Source organism: Podarcis bocagei, assembly GCF_964188305.1.
Source record: "Podarcis bocagei genome assembly, chromosome: 4".
NCBI classification, from domain to species: domain Eukaryota; kingdom Metazoa; phylum Chordata; class Lepidosauria; order Squamata; family Lacertidae; genus Podarcis; species Podarcis bocagei.
Window position 1 is genome coordinate 38197912 of NC_138128.1, and position 22677 is coordinate 38220588.

Here is a 22677-nt window from a genome sequence, read left to right on the forward strand (position 1 = left end):
ACTGGAATTTCTCTACTGCAGCTCTGGTATCCCTTGTCATTGTCATGAATATTTTCTTCAAAATAAGACAGTGAAGCAATGCATTTACATTGTTCTGGTTCACTGAAGTGAGTTCATTTTCAAACACAGGATTTTGTGTTTGTGACTCTTGTACAAAATGTTTATATGCTTAGAAGAAATCCTAATTTGTGTCTCAGTAACAATTTTTTTTACACAGACTGTAACAGTAGCTGGGTTGACTTATAACAAAAAATCTGAAATTGATGTTAGGGCATTATCTGTCACAAAATAACTTCAGGCCAGAAGGTAAATAAAGCTGGCTGAGTCTGTGGGATGGGACTCATCCATTGTTTATATGGTGGTGTGGGGAGCATGATTGGATACAATCCAAAATAAGCTTATTGACTCATGGAGAGCTTTGTCCAAGGGTGAGAGAGACTATTAATTTCTTTTCCACATGCCACCAAAATACCACTACACAAAAGCCCATACACTCCTCTTTCTCCACAACACCAGCTAATCCCGCATCACCACTGAGGAACATTGCCATAACATGTTAATTCCTAGCTCTCTTTGGAAGAAGTCTTGCAGTGGAGAGGAATGCAAGAGTGTGGAGAAATAGCTCATGCACTGCCACCGCCCCAGGAATCAAAGGAAATTGTTACTGACTTGGAATACACCCATGGTTTGTTGAAAGTCCATATTGTTCAGCAGGTAAGTTGAAGGATTGTAACAAGAAGAAAAAGAGGAATCTTAAGTTATATGCAGAGTTCTATGCAGTTCTCCTTAGCTGTTTGCTGTATTTGGGAGCTTGTGACCAAGACTTATAAACAGACTTTTGTGAAGGAAGAGACTTGTGTTTTGAATTAAGGCTAGTTGCTTGTCTGAGCTGAGGCTTGCTTATGGGTTTGTATTTCTGTGGGTGTGCACATGGTCTAAGATGGAGCAGCTACTTCTGAGAGGAATCCAGGCTAAAGGAGGAAGTGAGTTGGGAGAAGGGGTTGGCAGCCACCAGCAGTTCTGCTTAGCTGTTTGCAATCTCTGGGAGCTTGTGACCTTGCGTTCGCAAGGGAGGTTAGCAGGAGAGTTTGAGGGGGAGGCCTGGAGTGCTCTCTTACAGTATATAGTGGTACCTCTGGTTACGAACTTAATTCGTACCGGAGGTCCATTCTTAACCTGAAACCGTTCTTAACCTGAGGTACCACTTTAGCTAATGCGGCCTCCCACTACCGCCATGCTGCTGCTGCATGATTTCTGTTCTCCTCCTGGGGCAAAGTTCTTAACCCGAGGTACTACTTCTGGGTTAGCGGAGTCTGTAACCCGAGGTGTTTGTAACCCGAGGTACCACTGTATGTAGACTCAAGATGGATGGCAAAGGAGCTGCTATGGTTCTGCAACACCTGTGCCACATTTGTCTTCCTGCCTGAGAATATGTGGAACTACACCTGCAGCAAGTGCAAGCTGGTTGTCTTGCTGGAAGAGAAGGTACAGCAACCTGAGGCCTGCTTATCCACTATTATCTGCTGTTTGCCGAGGTCATTCAAAGTCCATCTGACATTGCAGATGGCTATTATCAACCTGTCAAGGTCTATAGTAAAATGTGTGGAGATCTTGCTGACATAATAGGAAGCCTGCTGTCTGATCTTCCATTGCCCATCATTGCTTAATAGTACAGCTTGCTGTTTGTGGCTGTTGGGCTAGGGCTCATTATATCATCTCCCCTTTTATGGAAAAAAGAACTTGATGCAATAGATTTTGATGAGATTCCTCAGGGGCCTCCCCTGCCACCAGCCCCATTTTGGCAACACTTGAATAATTCTTAGTGGCACTTTTTAAGATATCACACACGCATTGTGTAAATGTTGTCTGTAAGCACTTTGGATCAGGGCCTGCTTGCTTATGGAACTCAGTAAATCATTATTATTATTTATTTATTGAATTGATATACTGCCCTATACCCAGAGGTCACAGGGCGGTTCTACATATAATCTAGATGGCACTGTACAAATGAGCACTTAACTTTTAAAATGTTATAGTGGCAAGATTATATGTTAACAACAACAGGAAAAGCCCAGTGCTATATAAAAATGTGTTATTGAAATTATCTCTCTTTTTTAAGCTGGATATGTTCATCCACTCATTTTGAAGATTTCTCTTTTTCTCCATAGCTGACCATGGTTTCTTTTGTACAACAACAAAATGACACGGTTTTGGAGATAACCTGTTTAACGGATGTGAAGCTTTTGGTGATGGCTTTGAGAAAAATGACCTGTTTGAACAGTAAGAAAATTTGTGCTGCTGAAAAACAATTTTTTTAAAAAAATGGCACTAGTGCATGTAAGGGGAATGATCTAATGATTACTGTGACTTATGGTTGAGTTCAATTACAGCCCAGATTCCATTGGCAACTATTCCCTTGGGGCTGTGCCCCCTCCCTTAGTCTTGGCTGTCTACAGCTAGTGCTTGTTCTCTGGATTGCCAATTAGTTCAGCGGAGGACCCTCCCCTGTGTGATCTTTGCAGATTGCTCACGAGACTGCTATAGTAGCTGTTCCTTGACAGCCCTTCATCCCAGCCAGCCTTTATTAGTTCTGCCTTCTGGTTTAATCTCTTCAATTAACTTGAGTGGGTGAGGGTGGAGAGGAGAGGAGGGAACGGAAGCTCCACTACACTTTTGAGAACTTCCCAGTGCTTCATCCATATGTGTAAATCACTCGGTGTAAACGCAACAATTTTCACACATGTTGGATTATCACATGGAACTTATGTGGTTCCTACATAGCCCATAATGTGTGCTGCTCTCTGCAAGAAGCCAAAGTATCTGGGTGTACCCTCACACTGCAACTGATGATAAACTCTACTGGTTCATAAATTCTGCTTTATATCCTGTATGTATTTATCTTTTCCTAGCAGCGTGTGCCATTAGTTTGGCCTGCCTTCTGTTTAAAATCTAGTTTAGCAAGAATAACTAAATGCAAGAGATGAGGAATCTGTGTCCTTCTGGATGTTGTTGGATTACAGCTCCCGTCATCCCTGACCATTGGCTGTAGACTGGGGCAGATGCGAGTGATACATCAGCAATATCTTTAGGGCTGAAGGTCTGCCATCTGTGTTTTCTGATATTAGCACAACTGAAGCAGTTTGGGCAAACAGTACATAAAACACTGTGCTAATGGGGTTGCTTTGCATCCATACGCTGAGATAGTCTTTGGACCAAACATCTTGGGATGCTGTTCACGTAATTAGCTATTGCACATGGGAGATTTTTAAAGTAATTGACAGCTGTGTGTGGAGGGGGCAGTCAGGAATGACACCATGATATGAATTGGGGGAAAGAGAGAGTAGTATTTTCGTCATGTGTCCCACCAGGGCAAGGATTTCTGTTTGCACAGAGGGACTTTCCCTCCTCCTCCTTCCTCATGTACCCTCCTCAAATCTATTCTAGGGGGTTGGGGAAACTCCAGAACAGATTTAGGGACTATGCAGGGGTGGGGAGGAAGAGGGGGGAACAAAAAGCCAGGCAGGAAGGGGGAATAAAAACTAGATAAAGTTTGAAACTTTATCTGCAACTAGATAAAGGTGGTGTCAGGTGTGCCTCCCTAGGGAGAGTGTTCCACAATGGGGATGCATCACTGAAAAGGTCCATTTTCTTGTTGCCACCCTCTGAACCTCTTGTTCAGGGGTCAGCAACCTTTTTCAGCGTCCCTCAGACCTTGTGGTGGGCCGGACTATATTTTGAAAAAAAATATGAATGGATTCCTATGTCCCACAAATAACCCAGAGATGCATTTTAAATAAAAGGACACATTCTACTCAGGTAAAAACACACTGTTTCCCGGACTGTCCACGGGCCGGATTGAGAAGGTGATTGGGCCGCATCTGGTCCCTGGGCCTTAGGTTGCCTACCCCTGCTCTTGTTTGCCAAGAAAGAATTCATTTCATGCAGCTCTCATGTTTTCTTGCTTGTCTTTTGGATATCTGCCAATTCCTCTTGCCAGTTTGATAGTGGTTCTTGCCTCATAGCCTTCTTTTGCATGATGGCAAGAACCCCAATATTCACCTGGAAAAATGCTTCTTGGATGTATGTTTAGCTTTCCCTTACACTGAACTTCATGGGCATATGATACAATGCTAGACTTCTTAGCTGGCCAGATGTTCAAATGTATGATCAGGTACATAGAGTGTTCTCACTTCTTTTGTGCTGTGTTGTGTCCATGATAGTATTATTATTCAATTTATGAGTTGCCTAATAAAAATGCTCTTAGGCAACGGATACCTTCTATCTCCTTCTCTTCCTGAATCCTATCCAAAAATAAACCTTTTAAAATTAGACGTACAGGGTTCTGATGGATAGGATAAGCTCTGGATCTCTGCTCCTTGTGTTCACTTTTGAAAAGGAGAGCCTGAGTAAGCCCCTCTATCCAGCACAGAGTCTGTTGCTTTGAGAGAAAACAGTGGCGGGCATATTTGTAAATCTGGCTAGCTGGAGCTGGCCCAAGACATTTTGGCACCTGGGGTGGACCCCAAAATGGCTTCTCCCTCCATGTCAGGGGAAGAAGGGGTAAGAGAAGATATACATCAGGAACAAGGGGGAAGAAAGATTGACATCGGGATCTGCTGCCCCAGTGGCTCATGCCGCCTAAAGCGGATTACCTCACCTGCCCCATGGGTGTGCCGACTCTGTGGCTACCACTGAAACAGAAATAGGTTCTTGAGTTATACACTGTCTCAGTTCATCACGGAACAGCTCTTAGAGTCCCTGTTTTGGAGCAGAGAGTGCTGCTGTAGTCTTGTCCTGCTTATGGTCTCCCCATGGACATTGATTGGCTGCTGTGGGAACAGAATGCTGGTCTAGATGGGCCTTTAGTTTGATCCAGCAGTGCTATTCTTCCTTTCTTATGCATGAGGATCTATACAGAGCAGCCTTCCCAAACCTGGTGCTTGCCAGATACTTTAGACTAGAACCCTAGCCAGAGACTACACTGGCTGTATTTTCTGAATCCCCACCCCGTCCCTAATAATTGGTGATTGATTGGATTTCTGATTGTGCATACTGCTCCAAAAAGCCCAGAGAAGTATAATTGTTTGCATTAAGTGGAAGAAACCGTCAGTAAAAGACATATATGCTGGGTTTCTGAAGGTCTTTTGCAAGAATAATGGAATTCTAAACAGGAAATGATAATGAAGAGGAGCCAGCCATTAGTTATGTCATGAGAAATGTACGTGTGCCTGGGTAGGCCAGTGTAACTGCAGCATGCAGGTGCTCCTTTAATGTTTCTTCTGAAACTTAGGAGAGATATAGGGAATGCTTACAGCAACTGGAGTTGCGATGATGTGCTTAGGTGGAATTTCCCCATGAAATACAGCCACTGAAAAATTCTAGCCACGAGACCATGTTTGAGAATAAGACAGTTTATTGTTAATTGGACTAACATGCTAAGTTCTGGTTTATTTTTGTTTCGTTTTTATACAGTTTTATGGAAAGTTGACGTGGCAGCCAATATCCTCCACCAAGCTACTGAGAAACTGAAAGACTCTGCCCTAAACTGCCTGCAGCCGCTCAAGAATGGGTATGATGTTTCAGTACAGAAAATGGAAGAAAGATGGAGAAAATGAAAAGGGACTTTTCAGGTGATAACCCACAAGTTTGGGCTTAAGAATGCTATGGAGGCTAAGCTGTTTGATCATTATCCAAGTTTGTCTCTGGGTAGAGTGTGTGCCTGTTCCTCCAGTGCCAGGTTTCTTTTTAATTAGGTAGGGTAAGAAAATGGTACTCATATTCTAGAACATGACATTTATTTTCTTAATATACAGTGAGGGGCAATGGGTGAGCTCCTAATTGGTAGCCCATGTGGCACAAAAGAACAGAATGGCAATTCATGTGGGATCAGCATGTTGGGAGATGGGAGCCTTGTCTATCAGTGCCTGAAGGAGGGCAGAAGGCTTTAAAGGGTCTTTGGATATGCTTCAATATGGGAGCATATGTGTTAGAAGTTTAAACCTTCAGTTATGATAATGCATATAGTACTGCATTTTATTCTCTTTATACACAGTCCTCTCCTTGGTTTCCTACTTTTGAATGGCACCCTCTCTGGCTCTGAACAAAGCAAAACTGTTAGACTGGGGTCTTGTGTGGGGATTTTAGTTGGGGGCACTGCTGCTGCTATTATTTGTGCATCTTTATTTTAGATCTTATTGTGATTTGTGTGGAAATTGTTCAGTTTGGTTGTGTACTTTTTGATGTTTTTATTTATTCTTGAGGATTACTTTTGTAATTTTTTTCATAGGCTGCCTTGAGCATGGTTTTTACTGTGGAAAGGAAGAGTACGAATAAATGTATGTGTGTAAAATGGATTTTCTCAATTTTTTCCCCATGTGTCCAGTTTAAAGTTCCCTCTTTGCATAGTGGGGAGCACTGCTCAGACTGAAGGAATCATTTCCAAAAATGCATGTTAACTCTCAGTTATGCTGGTGCTGGAACCTGCTGCTTGCTCACCTGGAGCTAGTCTATTCAGCCAGTTGAGCTGGCCTGGTGATGGTTAGGGAGTCAAAATGAAGCTAGTTACATCCTTGCAAGCCAAAACACAGAAAGCTGAATGTCTGCTTGATGAATTCGCCTGTCAAAAAAATGGAAATTTGTGATGAACAAACTTTAAACTTGGGTGTGGCGGTCTGTCTAGTTGTAGCCTTGCATGTGCTTGAAAGAGATTAAAATTGTACTAAAGTAGCTTGCTTGTTTGCATCCAATTTGTATTCTCTTCTGGTCAGCTGAGCTCTTGGAAGTAAACCATACCAATTATCTCCAACAGAACTCAGTCTGTGGTATTGTATTGGCATTTGTTGAGGTTTTCCACCATTTACTGTTACTTAGAAGCTGTCTTTATGTTGCCTACAATGGTTTTTGCAAACCTTTGTAGGGCAGTATTTCCACAGTCCAGTTGTTTCCTTTTATTTTCTTTCCTCTTCATGTGAAACAGTCTGTCTACTCAGTTTCTTTTCACATGGTGTTAACAGTAAAAATCTCTATGCCTCCTGCCCCATCCCATCCTCTTCAATTTCAGCTTTAGTTTCCAGTGGAAGCTACTGGCATGCATGCAGAGCACATATCCTCAGACTACAGCAATCACCTACATGAGAAGTTAAAGCCATTGGATAAGGACGTTCAGATCCCTTCAGTTTGTGACTTCAACCCAGGGTGCTCACAAATGTCTTTTGTGAGCCCTTTCGGTCCAAGGTATTTAGACTTCTGATCCTTTGTGAAATCATCAGCTTTCTCATCCGTGTGTTATTGTCACAAATGTTATGGCATACTACAGATAATCAAAACTTAGATTTTAAAAAAATGTTGGGTGGAGGCTTTTGGGGTATATGTATTTCAGACTTTGCCAATGCCAATAATATTTAAAATATATTGGATATGATTATCCTTTCTGAAGCTTAAGTTCATTGGAAACCAATAGTCTCAGTGAAGTCTCTGATTTTTCACTGATAATAGTAAGAGCTGCCTATGGTGGTTAGGAAGAGGGAAACTTGTGTTTCTATTTGCTTGCCTTTGACAAATGGATGCTGTCGTTTAGTTATTGTTCTGCTCACTGTTTTGTGCAAATGCTCATCCATTTGCAAGCCCCACTTTAAACACTGGATTTGTTTGCTTGGTAGAAGCAGTTGGCTATATTCCATTCAATTAAATCTAACACTTTCACATTTCTGGATCAGTATCTTGCTTTGGACCTCCTCGTGACCTTTTTCTATGTGTAAGCCAGGCTTTTGCCTCCTTTTGGTTACCAAATTCAAGATAATCAGCTCACTTACCTTATATGCCTGACTTACTTAGCATTGATTTTCCCCCAACACACTTTCAGTTCATCTAGTTTCACCCTTTGCAAAGTGCTCTCTTATGTTCTCATGAAGTACCCCTGCAGAAGGAACATCTGATGGAAGGCAATCTTTCAAATCAAATCTGCCCCTGAGGATTCCCACCCTCTTCCTCAAAATGTCACTTTAGGATCATTTCACATGATTTAACTGTGAAACGCACAAAGTCTCAACACTTTTCAAGCTCTTTGAGTGAGGCAGCGATGCGTTGAGGATGGCATTAGATGCAAATAGGTAGAATAATGCTTCCATGATGATTGAGGCAAAAAACAAAACCGAGAAGGCAGGAAGGATGATGGGAAAGGTAAGAAGGGAGAATTGAGGAGAAAACAGCAGGGAAGATAATATGTTAAAGGAGAATGGAGGTGGGAAAGAAGGAAAACTTGATCACTTGTTCTGGCTGCAGGTTACAATTAGACAAACTAGAAGGGCACATGGGTGCTAGTGCTTCTCTATGGCTACTCATGAGCAAAAGAGACCTCCGAAGTGTGTGCTGGTAAGCATGTGAGGGGGTGGTGGTGGTGGTGGTTGTTTTGCAGCACAGGAATGGCACAAAAGTAGCACTATTCCACAGAGGAAAAGATAACACCATATTAATTCAGTTATCACATAGTGGTGATCACCGTGACATTTCCTGTAATGTAGGCTAAAAGTTGAACTAGAAAACATCTTGGAACCTTTCACTGACTGAAATGACCATGAGTTAACATGAGACCTCATGACAGCCACTTTCTCTGGAGTAATGCCAGAATATGACTACATGCGCTATCACACATTGATTGACAACATCTGGAGATACATCTCCGTGCATTTTTTTTTCTAGCTTCACATGTATCTTGAGTTTAATTTATTGAAGACATGACAAATCACACTTTTCCCCGACAATAACAAAAACCTTCTAGACCCACACACTGCACCAACTGTAATTTTCCACAACTGTTGTTGGTTGCAAAGTTATAACAGTGGGAGAAACCAAGCATCTATATTGTGCATGGGTGTGTAGACATACACCTTCACACAGCTGTGTGTGCGTCAATGTATGTTTTATATCAATATAAAACATGCATACACATGTTACAAAAATTAAATACATTATCTATCGTATCTTTGTTGCCAAGGCAATCTTCTTTTCTACAGAGACAGGCTCTTTTGCTCTTTGTTCACTCATGCAGAAGTTATCATCACTCATAATAATGATCAACCACCATGAATAGTACAGTTGGCTAAAAGTGAGGTGACCCCCAAGGAATTACCTTTTGAAGTTACAGTAATTGACAGTTTCTGATTCAATCTTGGCCATCATTTTGAGTTGCTTCCTTAAAGAAATCTACTTGTAACAATAAGCTTAGAGGGAGCCTTTGGATAACTTTTATTTTATTCTGCCATATTCCCCCCCCCCCCTTTTTGGCAAAACCATCTGAGTGTTTTCTTCTTCAATCCAATGTTAGCTACAAATCAGCAGCTATCATTGGCTGAGGTGGCCTTTTCAGGAAGTAAAGGCTACCGCTGGGCCCAACCATCCATATACACAGCAATGCCATTGGTTTCACATACACGCCATAGCATATGTGTGTGGTGGCTTATGCTAGCTAGTGTGATGTTTAAAAAGTTGACATACATAGGCTATGCGACACAAGTGAAGGTCTTAAAAACAAGTATCCCACCCACAGAAGTGCTAAAAAAGGAACGTCTCTCATGGTATAGTAAAATATAACATGATGCATGATCGTAAGCTGTGCATGCGCAATATCCTTATGCATCTGGGAACTATGGAGGTGCACTGCCACTGTCATGAATAACATTTCTCTAGTTGTAGCTCTCTCTCCCACCTTTTCATGGCCATCTCGTCAGATGTTACATTGCACACCGGTGGTTGCATGCTTTGCTGGCCTCTCATTGGAGTGTGAATGGCACAGTCAGTGTTCAGTCAACTAATTGGGGGCTAGTTTACTTCAAGGATATGTCTACCATTTATGTCAAACACTGAGACTAGCCAGCCTGTATAATCTTGGGGTTTTCTCTGTAAGTTTACAAATATACAATTTAAAAAAAAGTACCCAAAAAAGGATATTAAGTCCCCATGGCTGAGAGTTGTATACACACAATTAAAGTGTCTTGTTTAAAATTCTGAATTGTTTTGGCATTTTTAATAAAGTACAATATATTACAACTAAACCAAAAAAAGAAAGAAAAGAAAATAGAACCAGTGGTTGAATCACATAGTCTGATCCTTGCCACCCACCCCTCCCTTTCCTAGAGAGACACAGAGAGAAAAGAAATCCTCCCCATTGAATAACTCAATTCATATTATTAGGAAGCTAACCAATAGGAAGCAACACAACAAGCGTGTGGTGTCAAATGGAGCTGACGAATCCTGCGCTTTGCATTAACAAGAGCACCCGCCTTCACTGGGTGGTGGTTCCTGTGGTTTGTCCAATTTAATGTCAATCACTGCAGAAAAGGGTTAAGGGAGATAACAGGTTTATGCTACTGAGGGAAGTGCATCATTCCCAGAGTGTCAACAAGGTAACGCAACTTACCAAGGTGTCTTCACCAACAGCAGCAAGCAAGTCAGCTGGCAACATAAATGCCCATCAAAGCTAGTTAAATTCCACAAGATCTAAGTGCATGATATAGATAAAGGTAAAGGGACCCCTGACCATTAGGTCCAGTCGTGACCGACTCTGAGGTTGCGGTGCTCATCTTGCTTTATTGGCCAAGGGAGCCGGCGTACAGCTTCCGGGTCATGTGGCCAGCATGACTAAGCCGCTTGTACACAAATACCTGTAGAGAACCCAAGAGGATGGTACACAAATACCGTTTTCACACGTCATGTCCTCCTTGGCGCCATCTAACACAGTAATTAAAATGGTCACCTGGAGTCACTTGGTTCCCACTCCAACATCTCTCCCCCTCCTCCAATGCCCTCAAAATCAGTTTGTGGGGGTGGTGGTTGTTGGTGGACCAACCAGAGCTGATCTTGAGGGTGCATGGGGAGGAGAGGAAACAGAAACCCGGTTGCTCCAGCAGCAGAATGCCCTCCTAATGGAGTGTGGAATACAACCCCATTATTTCTTCCGACAAAGCTCTCACTTCAGGCAATGTTAAAAAATCACAGTAAGGAGGTGCTCCTGCAAGTGACCAAGTAATTTAGCAGGCAAATACCCAAGCCAAAAAATGACAAGCAACTTAAAGAATCGGGATGAATTCCCGCCTCTTGGAGTAGAGGCTTTAGTCCTGAGGACTCAGAGAGATGACATCACACCTCTGTCTTCCTTAACCAGCCACAGACTGGTTTCTCCCTCTGCACGCAGCAAGGGCCGAGCCCAGGCTGTGCTCTCTGCATGTGGCGCTGACATATGTAATCTATATCAAACTCGGCGCAGGCCCCCAGGGGAGATGACCTTTCCCAAGCACAAAAGGCAGCAATTAGGGGAGAAGAGCTGCTGTCAGTCACATCCAGACACTCTCTCTCTTCCGCCACAGTGGTTCGCAGGCGCCATGTCATTTCCCCTTTCCAGACAGGCACTCGCTGCTCCCGCTGCCGCATGTGCCCTCTGGGGCAATCAGGAGAGAAGGAAAAGCAAGGCTCAGCAGCTGGAAGAGGATCGGTTTCTACAACCAGCAAAATAAAGTAGCACCAGCTTTTTCTTGGCCGAGATACTTCAGGTTGCAGGAGGCTGTATCTTTGAAGTATTTTTTAAAAGATCTCTCTCCTGAATATATGAATGGCATGCAAATATGGATCAGGCCATTGGCCCACCCAGTGCAGCATCCTGTTTATGCAGTGGCCAACCTGATGCCTGTGGGATCGAAGTGCAACTGTTATTCAGAGGCATTCCTGCCTCCGCCTGTGGAGGGACAGCACAGCTTCCATCATGGCTAGGAGCTTTGGCTATCCTTCTCCATGCTCTAGGCATAAAGTCTAGGCTGAACTCTTCCTCCCTGTTGTGGTTTATGGGAATGGAGGTTTTTTGTTATAAGTGTTCAGATATGAGAGTTTCTCCATTCCCTCCTCACCAAGAGTGAGACTGTTCGGTCCCTAACTGCAGCTTGTCTAAATTGGCCTGGAGAGAGGGAAAGGGCCATAGCTCAGTGGTAAGGCCCCAGGTTCAATTCCTGCCATCTCCAGGTAGGAGTCTCTCCTGTTTGAAACCCTGGAAAGACCCTACCAGGAAGCTGGGGAGACCAATGGTTGCTTCCCATGTTGATAAGACTACAGATATTCTCTAGTATTTGGCTGCATACGTCTTTCTGCTGTGATATCTTGTGTTCTGCCGCTACCTGAATTTAGGGATACCTAAAGGAATACCTAAAGGGGGGTGCAGTGGCGCTGTGGTCTAAAGCACTGAGCCTAGGGCTTGCCGATCAGAAGGTCGGCGGTTCGAATCCCTGCGACGGGGTGAGCTCCCGTTATTTGGTCCCTGCTCCTGCCCAGTTCGAAAGCACACCAAAGTGCAAGTACATAAATAGGTACCACTCTGGTGGGAAGGTAAACGGCTTTTCCGTGTGCTGCTCTGGTTCGCCAGAAGCGGCTTAGTCATGCTGGCCACATGACCCGGAAGCTGTCTGCGGACAAATGCCGGCTCCCTCGGCCTATAGAGCGAGATGAGCGCGCAACCCTAGAGTCGTCCGTGACTGGACCTAATGGTCAGGGGTACCTTTACTTTTAAAGGGGGTATATAGGCAGTTTTGTGTTTAAATTATCTGTCATGTAAGCTGCATAGAGAACATTATGTTATGTGGGGCATACAAAAGAAGTAGATGAATAAATAATATTCAAGACTGTAGGCTGGGAGAGGGGGGATGCAAGGCACACAAGTTAGCTAAGGGGACAAGGAGGTACAGAAAACTTCCCACCTGTGAAATCTCGTTCACACAGGTTGCTCAAAAGTGTGTGGGGGAGGTAACTCATCATCCCATATCCTGAGGAAAAGAGCCTAGTGCAGAATGTGAAAGAAGCTCCTACATTTTTTTTGAAATCTTCTTACCAGGTTTGTGTTATCACTGGAAATAAATAAAAAAAATTGTAGAAAATGGTCAAGATTATGAAATTTACAAATTAGCGAGAACAATAAGCACACAAACATTGGTCTTGATTTGGGGCCCTTCAAAATGATTGATGGCCATTAACAAGGGGACCAGTGTGAGAACCAAGGAAGCGTAATTCACATCTACCAGCAAGTGGCAACAGATTAAATGAGAACCCAGGAGCAAGCACAGAGCAGTCTACTGGATGCAAAATAAGGGCGCTTTTTTTTTAGCTCTTTTAAAATGAAGTTGATGTCATCACTCAGCCTCTGTTTCTGGGCCCTCATTGGGACTCTCATCAAGATCATTTCTAAATCACACTGTTAGCAGTGAAAAATGGCTATTCAGGGCAGAAGGGATAATTCTGCGGGCCTCCTGCATAACCTATGCAAGGGAACATCTGGGGACATGGCATGAGCTGTCATTGTTTGGCAAACATTCCCTGTGTAACCATTATTCTTTATTTCCTGCCAGCTTCAGAGGCAGAGGAAGCCATTACTGCTGTGTTTAATTTAGAAACCATGAACTTCTCTGTAATAAATAACACTTAATTGGACCACATTCATTAGTACTGCTCTATGCTGATGTTTTCCTTTTGTGTGCTCATTCCATAATTGGAGAATGGGGATTCTGGGTTTAGTTTAACAAGGCCATTTGTGTCTTGAAGAACTATCGCAACAGGAAGGAAATAGCTGGTGGGTTCTTGCATTTGACCTCGGACATTCTTCTAGGGCAAGGCTGAGAAGTCATTTAGACACAATGTGAAGTAGTGATGGGACATGGCTTGCATAATCCCAGCTTTTCCCAATAGAAAAAAAACAAGCAAGGCAATCTGAACTATTTCCACCACTGATGAAGATTTTCTGAAAACATGCAACTCTCATTAGAGTGGGCATTAAAGGGACAAGGAGCTAAGCATGCAGTTTTGATTCGTGTACACATTTTTCTAAGTGACTTCTAATCTAATGCATGTCAGTATATTATTTTTATTAGTATATTCATTTTTGTGCACCTTTCCCCCTAATATATGCATTTTTTGTAAAAAAAATTTGGTTGAGGAAGTGCATTGGAAAATTCAGATAAGGGCAAAATTTGAAGGATGGCTGTGTTTTCTGGTTCTGACATTGTTTCGGAATTTGATAGATTTGGCTTCAAATGGGAACTGAACTAAACCTTCCCCCCAATCCCCTACCTGTAAGATTTTGAATGGGAATGGTTGCTTGAGGAACAACGATTGTTAATCAAGAAAGGATACTCCCTTCTTTGCTCTTCTCTTGGACACTCTCCATCCCTGGCAGAGCAGAGGCGACGCGTCGGAAGAGCTAAAGCAGCGTGCAGAGTGTACAGCAACAAAGGCAGGCAGAAGGATGGGCAAGGGAGCAAGAGAATAAATCATTAGTACTTTCTAGTTTACATCCAATATGCAACTGAAAAAAATAGTTACGGTATGTGTAACACGAGTTAAGTAAGCCCTAAGCTCTCATCCATTTATACATCTGCCCAGGAGAACCAGACCTGGAGCTACTCAGACTGGTTACTATCAGTAGAAAGGGGAAGCTGTTCCCTTGTTCCTCTGAAAACAGTGGTTGCTATGATGTATAATTCCAACTTCCAGCCATGTGAAACAGGATGACTTGAAGACCAATTGCAGCCAAACCTTGGTTGTCGAACGTAATCCGTTCCGGAAGCCCGTTCAGCTTCCGAAATTTTAGAAAACTGAGGCGTGGCTTCCAATTGGTTGCAATAGCTTCCTGTACTCAAGCGGAACCTGCATTGGATGTTTGGCTTCCGAAAAACGTTCAAAAACCAGATCATACTTCCAGGTTTTCAGTGTTTGGGAGCCAAAACGTTCCAAAACGGAGCCGTTCGAGAAACGAGGTTTAACAGTACCAATATGGGAGAAGGACCAGCCAGATTGGGGCTCGGTGTCAAGGGAGCCTTTTAACCCTTTGCTTCTGCCATGGTCCTGATTGGACTTGCCCCAACACTTGCTAGTCACATTGGGAAGAAAGCTCCTATTGTGCAGCAGGCAATTCTGATCATGACCACGGCAGAGGCAATAGGTTAAAGGCCTCCCTTCCTCCCCCATGCCACAGCCCCAGATGGCTGGTCCCTCTCCCATATTCGTTATTCATTTATTTTTCCAGTCTGCTATGCAGGTCACATCTCGTTTGACCTTGAGGTGCAACTGGTTTGCAGCCGAAGTTCCTGGAGAGAAATCAAAGGAAAATGAACTCTGCACAGACTAATGGACTGTAAATGCTCACCACAGTATTGTACGAGTATATTCTGCTGCCACCTAGGGCTTCTTGATACATGACATTTCTCCCTAAATCAGGGTAATCTAGCTTGCTAGCAACAATGATAAAACAGACACTTGTACCCCATTTGTGTGTGAAAAATGCATGTTTCATCCAATCTGCATGTGTCATGCAGGAGTCGGTAGCACACAAACTGGATCACGCTCTCCTCCTCACCCAGGAACAAAGGCACCTTACCTGTTTTACATTGTATCCTGTCTTCGCACTTGTCTCAATAAACATGACATTCAGTTCTTTAGCTCTCTGTTCCCCTTCTTCAATTGTTATCTGCCTAGGGTCAGACACACAGAAGAGGGGGAAATGGTAACTGTCTCAATGCAGCTGCAAAAGAGTAGGGAAATGGGTTGTGGTTCGAAAAGTGAAGTTGTAATAATGGCACCAAGCTGTGCCCTCATTCTTAACGATGCACAAGGGATTCAGAAAGGGTCAATAAAACAGGAGTTGTCACTCTAGGAGATCTGTTCCTATGGCAACAGTAGACAATGGAGCATCTCTACAGTATGTGGCTTATTGCCCTTTTGCAGGTTTCTTGTGTGTCTAAGAAGTTTAACCTTCTCTACCGGAAATTAATAGTCCTCCCCCTCTTCCTCATTATATGCATTTACCTCTTATCAGCAAGGTCTGTTTTGTTGCCCACTAACATGATGATGACATCACTTCCTCTTTCTGTTCTGACATCATCAATCCATTTGGATGTCTGCTGGAAGGAGTTGAGATCTACAAGGGAGAACAAAAACAAGGAAGGTGGGTATAAGACAAAGACCAGTCCTCCAAAACGGGCGACAGATTCTGATACTTTTAAAAAAAGCAAGACTTCTGACATGAAGGGATGCTGGAGAATTCCAGTGAAAACAGAAAAGGAAGCAGAAATTATTGCAGCTCACTTTTGTCTGTAGTCAGGAATGGAAATCATTCAAGCAAATACAATGACAATTTTTTGCATAATTGGGGGTTTTGTGTGTGGAAGTTTGCAAATGATATGTAATTAATTGGAGGTTCTTTTTAATGCTGTTTTGACATTTCCTTTATGTTGAAATGTATGTAATTAACATCATTACACAACCTTTTCTCTTTCTCTTTAGGTTTATCCTTTCCTTGTCTTTTCTTCCTTCTTACTTTGTTCTCTTATAGACTAAATCACTGGTTTTTTCCAGCATATTAATAAAAAAATTAATTTGTAATGGGCATGTATTTTTGTATATCTTTGAATAAGTATCAATCAATCAATCAATCAATCAATCAATCAATAGTTACATAACTTATTTTACATGTTAAATAGTGGACAGCAAGACAAATAATGTAGTATTTGGCAGAAACCAAACTGCAGCAGAATAGAACCAGCACTGTCAGGGCATCTACTGAAGAGAATCGTACCCAAAGATGTATCTGCATCCAAGCTTTTCCTGCCTGTTAATACCAGCTCCTGGCATCTCTGGCTACTGTAACTGTTAATGAAATTTTACTGTTGTTCTATTGCAGGAGTGGGGAACCTGTGGCCACCCAGATATTGCTGGGATCATCCCTCATAACTGGCCATGCTGGGAGGAGGTGACGTTCAACTGCATCTGCCGAGCCACAGGTTCCCCATCCCTGTTTTACTTATTGTTCTATTTCGTTTTATGCTGTCGGCAGCTTTATTGCTCTGCAAATTGCTTTGGTGTTTCTGTGTAGTGAAAAGCAGCATACAAATAATAATTTAGATAAATAAAGAAGCCATGCCTCCTATCCACAGATGGCTCTCTGACTGTGCATCTCATTGGCAGCACTTTCAACTGATTCCCGCCCCCCCAGGCTCACAAACTGTGACGGGAGGCATTCACGCTGCTTTTTGCCTGCCCCTTCCTTGCATTTTGCCAGGAGAATCTGCTGCCAATTAGAGGCAGAGTTTAGTGTAGCTATAGCAACCGGAGCATAGGCAATCCATTAAACAGGAACATTTTAAATGAGCCACTCGGCTCCGACTCAGCCGCCTGCGTAGGTCTGACCCCTCTGCGACGGCTTCGGCTGCCTGAGCCAGCAGGGGCCACCAGAGGGAAGCAGATCCACTTTTCTGTCACTTTTCATTTCCTCTTACATTAATTGCAATAAGGAACATGGTAAGTCACAGCAAACAGCGAGAGGTGGCTGCAGAAAAGGTCAGAGTGTTCTTGTCAGAGTCGGGCTTCAGAAAGGCTTGAAATATTTTGCTCGGTGGCTCCTTTGCCGAGGAGGCATTAGATTCCTCAGAAGTGAGGATCTGAGTGCTGCATGAGACCCAATGTGGTCCAAGGGCCAGAGCACCAGCTAATGGCCATGTCTGATGGGAGTTGTGTTCCAAAACCTCTGGAGGGCACCTGGTTGGCTAAGGCTGGGTCAGTGTCTGATTACTGCTGCAAAGTCCTAGATTCAAATCCTCAGTCATGTAGTTTCCTGGTTGATCTCAGGACCATCACTTCCTCCCCACCTTGCCTAGCTTACCCACCCCCCAGACAGCCCAATGAGGGCCAAGGGTGCGATCCAAGCCCCCAATCCACTGTGCTAGGTTTGTGTGTGGATGCAGTAGGGCTAACCCTCCATTTGCAACAGTCCTGCCAGCACAAAGCTCCCTGTTCCACCTGCTGAAAAGTGTAGGGAGGTAGATGTGGTGCTGGTGGCCTGTCAGAATCCTATGGAAAGCCCCAAAAGAGCCATTTGGGGGGTACGGAGGAGCTGAGGCAACTCAGGATTGAGTGGGTTCTGGGCCAATCCTGCTGCTGTCACTTGACAGCCTCTGGTGTGATCTCGACCTGATTACCAGGCCAGCTCCAGGCTGGTTGCCCCCAAGCTATTGCATGCCCTCCACTTTTTATCCCAGCCAGGTAAGCAACAGGTTTGTGGATGTGGTGTGGTCTCATCACTCTGCTACACCCCAATCAAGGCTCGGATTGCTCTGTCGGTCTTGGGATGCTGACAGGCTGTTGGGAAGGGGAAACAAAAAATCAGCAGGGAAGGGGGAATGGGATGAAGTCCATTTGGCATCCTGAACTATGGGCATACCACACTGCAACACTCTGCTGCGGGTCCCACTCATTTCAGCCTATTCATAAAATAACTGGTTTGGCAACCTGAGTTATTGTATACATAATAGGAGGTAGTATCTCTCCTTAAAAAACAACAACAACATCCTCCTCATTTATCGGTAGGAACCAACACATAGAAAGTTAAGGTCTCATGCTTGGCATGGAAGCTCCCAGGAGCATTAGTCTGGCCACTGTTGGGCACAATCTGGTGGACTGAATGGTCTTTGTTCAAATCACTCTTTAAAGGATGCTCCTAGAGGTCTTTGGATGGTCTTCAAACAAAGCCTAGCTCTTGCATCCTCCTACAGGTGTACATCTATCTATCTATCTATCTATCTATCTATCTATCTATCTATCTATCTATCTAGGTAAAAAGGTAAAGGACTCCTGGATGGTTAAGTCCAGTCAAAGGCGACTATGGGGTTGTGGCGCTCATTTCCCTTTCAGGCCGAGGGAGCCGGTGTTTATCTACAGACAGCTTTCCGGGTCATGTGGCCAGCATGACTAAACCGCTTCTGGTGCAACGGAACACCGTGACAGAAAGCAGAGCGCATGGAAACACTGTTTACTTTCCTGCCACAGCAGTACCTATTTATCTACTTACACTGGCGGGCTTTCAAACTGCTAGGTTGGCAGGAGCTGGGACAGAGCAATGGGAGCTCACTCCATTGCGGGGATTCAAACCACCAACCTTCCAATCGGCAAGCCCAAGAGGCTCAGTGTTTAGACCACAGCGCCACCTACGTCCCTCTATCTATCTTGTTATCTAAAATAACTAACATTTAAGCAATCATAACTAGGTTGCTTAGTATAACATGCATTTCATTTGGCGATTGTTTACAAGACAGCAGAACAGGTTTCTTCATGTAAACTTCTGCAGGACAGAGGCAACTCCTTCAGAATGGAAGGTTCTACCATGGTGCAGAGAGACAGTGTGTGTGTGTGTGTGTGTGTGTGTGTGTGTGTGTGTGTGTGTGTCAGTACAGTACAGGGTAGCAGTGGTCTATCCATTTGTTACATTTTACACTGAGCCTGTACACAAACAGATGGTCCTTAGTGGATGATAGTGGACGATATTGAGCAGCAATGGGCAGATACAAGGTCTTCCCATGCTTGCCCCACAGTCCAGCGCCTCCAAACCTGTAACTCACTTGTGATGTCATAGACCACCACGGCTACTGTTGAGTCTCGAATGTAGCTGGGGATCAGGCTTCGGAATCTCTCCTGGCCGGCTGTGTCCCAGAGCTGCAACCGCACCTGCCGAGAGGGGATCGGGAAGAGCGGCAGAGAGACATAGTTAGGAGAAGAAACAGCCATTAAACCCAGGAAGTTGGAAGACTGAACGATGAACAGAGGGAGCATCCATTATCTGTTATGTCCCCTGAGAGTTGTCATTTTTAATAAACAGCAACAATTGATTGCTCTTCATTCTTTATTCTAGCTTTCTGGTTATACGAGGTGTGCAGAAATGACCATGTACATGATGTATAGGCTAGCCCTTCCCAGGTGAGCATAAACCATGGTTGGGGAACTGGATCTAGCTGGTGGGCTGGATCCTGGCTTACTCTCACTCCCAAACCCATGTCACTATGATATCAGAGGCAGCCTATAAACTAGTGGTGGCCTGCAAGCCTACTTAGTCCTGTAAGAGGTCCTAACCTGGCCCACAAGGCTTTTCCAACCCAAACCACACCTGCATGTCCTCCACCTAGCATAACATATGACAACAGATTTGGGGGCAAGTAAAGGTAACACCTGGAAAAAAAACAAACCTGGCAGGCCCTGCTTTGAACCTCTATGCACATTTGATGGAATGGGTGGGGACAGTCCCACAGACAGCACAGCTGTATTTGCACTGGTATCCCTGCCATGTGCACTCAGTATACCTACGTACTTTGAGCACCTGAAAAAGGCTCTTTTGTAAAACATATCTGGGAGTCTTGTGAACAAAAGGAAGAGTGCATTAAAAGGAGGCAAAAGGCCACTGAGATGGAGATCAAAGGGAAAATGGGAAAGAGTAGCAACTATGGGGTGGTTTCATCAAATCTTTGGAGTAGGCCACACTAGTCTCACTAAGGGACACAACCCTGCTTCACTAATAAGGAAAAAACGACCAATGGCAGGTTGCATCCACTGCAAAAAAATAGACCATGATCTCACTGACAGTAGATCTAACAAGGGTTGCTGACTCCCAATTGTTTAAGAACGGTAATAACAAAAAAGATTTCTTCCTCTTTCAAAATTAAGCTGTTAGAATTCCTGATCTGAAGCCACTCAGCTGTAGACCCCCATCATGTATACGCGGGTTGTTCTAGTGTATGGCTCCTGGTGGGACACAGTGTGTGATTGGCTGCACCCCTTTGACCATTTTGCACTTGGCTCCAGTTGGCAGACCTCGAAAGTGGGTCCTGCCTACACTGCACGATTCCAGCCCATGGGCTACTCTGGAGTTTTGAAAAGTGTAGTCTAAATTTCATTCTACAATCCCAGGTCTAAGGCTCAGCCACATGGGACACAGCTGAGTCCTATGCTTTCACCCTTTGTGGCCTTTCTGTTGAGGCTCCAACAAAGGATTGTAAGCTTGTGCTTCCATGGTATCATGGAAGGCTTCTGGAATCTGGAATGCTTTTGGAATCTTTCCGATGTGGAAAGGCCTTCAGCCACATGGGCTGGATTTTTGTGGGGCATCAGAGGCCACAAAATTTGCATTAACACCCATCAAATTCTCATTGACCTGAGAGGCTTTTGCAACTTTGTATACGCTCCTGTGCACTGAGAGCGAGATTGGATGGCCGATACTCAGGGAGCAAGCATACCATGTGACTAAAGCATCCTCAACTAAGAAAAACAGGTGTGCAAGAGACTAAGGTGCCTTTTGGACAAAGTTGGTTTGGTTGCTTGTAATCTACTCTGCACTTCATTTGGCTTCAGTATTTTGCCTCAGTTCCAAATCACCACACAACTGATTTGGAATATCTTTTGGGGAAGAGATGATGTAAATGAAGAGATCCATTTCTATTTCTGCTGCTGGGTCAGAAACAAACCCATGGAAGGCCTAGGGAAATCTACCAGTGCGGCTTCATCTCCCCGCCCCCCACGTCCCTAAATCACTCAGCCTGTGGCTTTCATTAGAGCAATTGGAAAGGCTTGGAAACAACCCATTAGGCCTGAGATGGATGTTGGAGAGTACATTAACACTGCAAGAGATAGTTAGCTGCTACTTATTAATGCAGCAGCTGCCGCTTCCCCCTCTCATTAGAGCCAACTCCCATCTGCACTGACATTGGGTTATCCTTGCACAAAGTCCCCCCAAAATCTATAAATCAAGACCTTTTTTGTTTTACAGTGGGCTCCCCCCCCCTTCCAATGCCATTTCCGAGAAAATAAGAGAAATGGCAAAATGCAGGCACTTAGGAAGGTCTTCCTAGCAGAGAGGATGATTGCCTGTCCTTGAAGAGACTGCTAGTCACAAGCTTCCTGGCTCAAAGGAGAGAAAGCAGGCCCACTGTGGCTGAACGTTCCTGGCTTATAAGGGAAACAGCACAAAATCACACCCTCTCTGCCTGGTGAGCTATGGCGGTCAGAGTAGACAATACAGGGATAGCTGGATAAATGCAGAAATCCCTGTTAAGTGGTGCAACCCTTTTCCTGTCTGGCCCATCTGAGGCAGTAAGGTCTTCAATAAAGAGTGCGCCTGAAATTAGATCACCAGGCTCTGCCAAAGTGATGGAAGAAAACAAGAAGTGCTTCAGTGTGAAAAAGTGTTCTCTGGAAATAGTAAGGTTGAAAACCTCCAGGACAGAGGCATGAGTGCAAATGAGGGGTGGGGCATCTTAGTCTCGCTGCTCAGAACTAGGATGGAGCTAATGTACAGGAACTCTTGCCTGCATGCTACTCTATGTCCCAGTGTGCTCAGTGCACACAATGTTAGCTACAATCCTGCATGTATGGTGCAATATTCTGTATGTATCCTGTCATTTCTCTGCAAATACTGCGTTTTGATTCATTTTCCCATTCCAAATTGAGAAAAAGCTGCATTTGAAGCTGGCAACACGTACAAAGCCTCAGTCATCAGTATGGCAGCTTATCAGTGTAGCTTCAAGCCTCTGAACTCTGATTTAGCTGGGCTGGTGGCCGGGAATAAATTGCCGTATTTTTCGCTCTATAAGATACACTTTTCCCCTCCTAAAAAGTAAGGGGAAATGTGTGTGCGTCTTATGGAGCGAATGCAGGTGGGAGGCTCTGCTCAGCGCTCCCTTTAAAGCCTCTAAGAGCCGCACACACGCTCCACATGCTCTTTAAAGGGAACGTGGCTCTTGGGGGAGCCTTCATCTGCTGTCCTGGCTTCTGGCTTAGCCACGCGCAGCTTCTCCCGGGCAGTGGGATGAAGGCTCCCGCTGCCCGGGAAAGGTT

At 44.2% G+C, this 22677-nt stretch overlaps 2 protein-coding genes across 6 annotated transcripts in view; one reads left to right on the top strand and one right to left on the bottom strand.

The window, feature by feature from the left end:
• The first annotated feature begins 96 nt into the window (after positions 1-96).
• LOC308586292 (uncharacterized protein) lies at positions 97-15464 on the top strand. Of its 5 annotated transcripts, none has more exons than XM_081192793.1 (4): positions 1354-1485; positions 2169-2280; positions 5473-5630; positions 15065-15464. In XM_081192793.1, the coding sequence occupies exons 1-3, from the start codon at positions 1369-1371 to the stop codon at positions 5613-5615; spliced, it is 372 nt and encodes a 123-aa protein (XP_081048919.1). In that variant the 5' UTR covers positions 1354-1368; the 3' UTR covers positions 5616-5630; positions 15065-15464. The 5 variants fall into 5 exon arrangements, 4 of the variants coding, with proteins under 4 accessions (XP_081048920.1, XP_081048919.1, XP_081048918.1 ...); XM_081192792.1 differs by lacking the exon at positions 15065-15464 and adding an exon at positions 7061-7703; XM_081192794.1 differs by lacking the exons at positions 1354-1485; positions 15065-15464 and adding an exon at positions 97-714 and having other exon boundaries at positions 5473-7703.
• Positions 5396-22677, bottom strand: part of RAB6B (RAB6B, member RAS oncogene family) — a 59101-nt gene continuing 41819 nt past the window's right edge. The window contains exons 4-8 of the mRNA XM_081192788.1: positions 19416-19521; positions 15832-15943; positions 15404-15497; positions 14161-14227; positions 5396-10325 (exon numbers count right to left, since the gene is read on the bottom strand). Of these exons, the coding sequence (XP_081048914.1) occupies positions 10261-10325; positions 14161-14227; positions 15404-15497; positions 15832-15943; positions 19416-19521 (444 nt within the window). The 3' untranslated portion in view covers positions 5396-10260. The remainder of the gene's footprint in view (positions 10326-14160; positions 14228-15403; positions 15498-15831; positions 15944-19415; positions 19522-22677) is intronic.

What these genes read in the sequence shown, in the direction of transcription:
- LOC308586292 (XM_081192793.1), top strand. Translation starts at nt 1,369, where the DNA reads ATGGCAAAGGAGCTGCTATGGTTCTGCAACACCTGTGCCACATTTGTC. An exon ending in TTGTCTTGCTGGAAGAGAAG is followed by an intron (nt 1,486 to 2,168) that starts GTACAGCAACCT and finishes TTTTCTCCATAG; the next exon opens with CTGACCATGGTTTCTTTTGT. An exon ending in AAAAATGACCTGTTTGAACA is followed by an intron (nt 2,281 to 5,472) that starts GTAAGAAAATTT and finishes GTTTTTATACAG; the next exon opens with TTTTATGGAAAGTTGACGTG.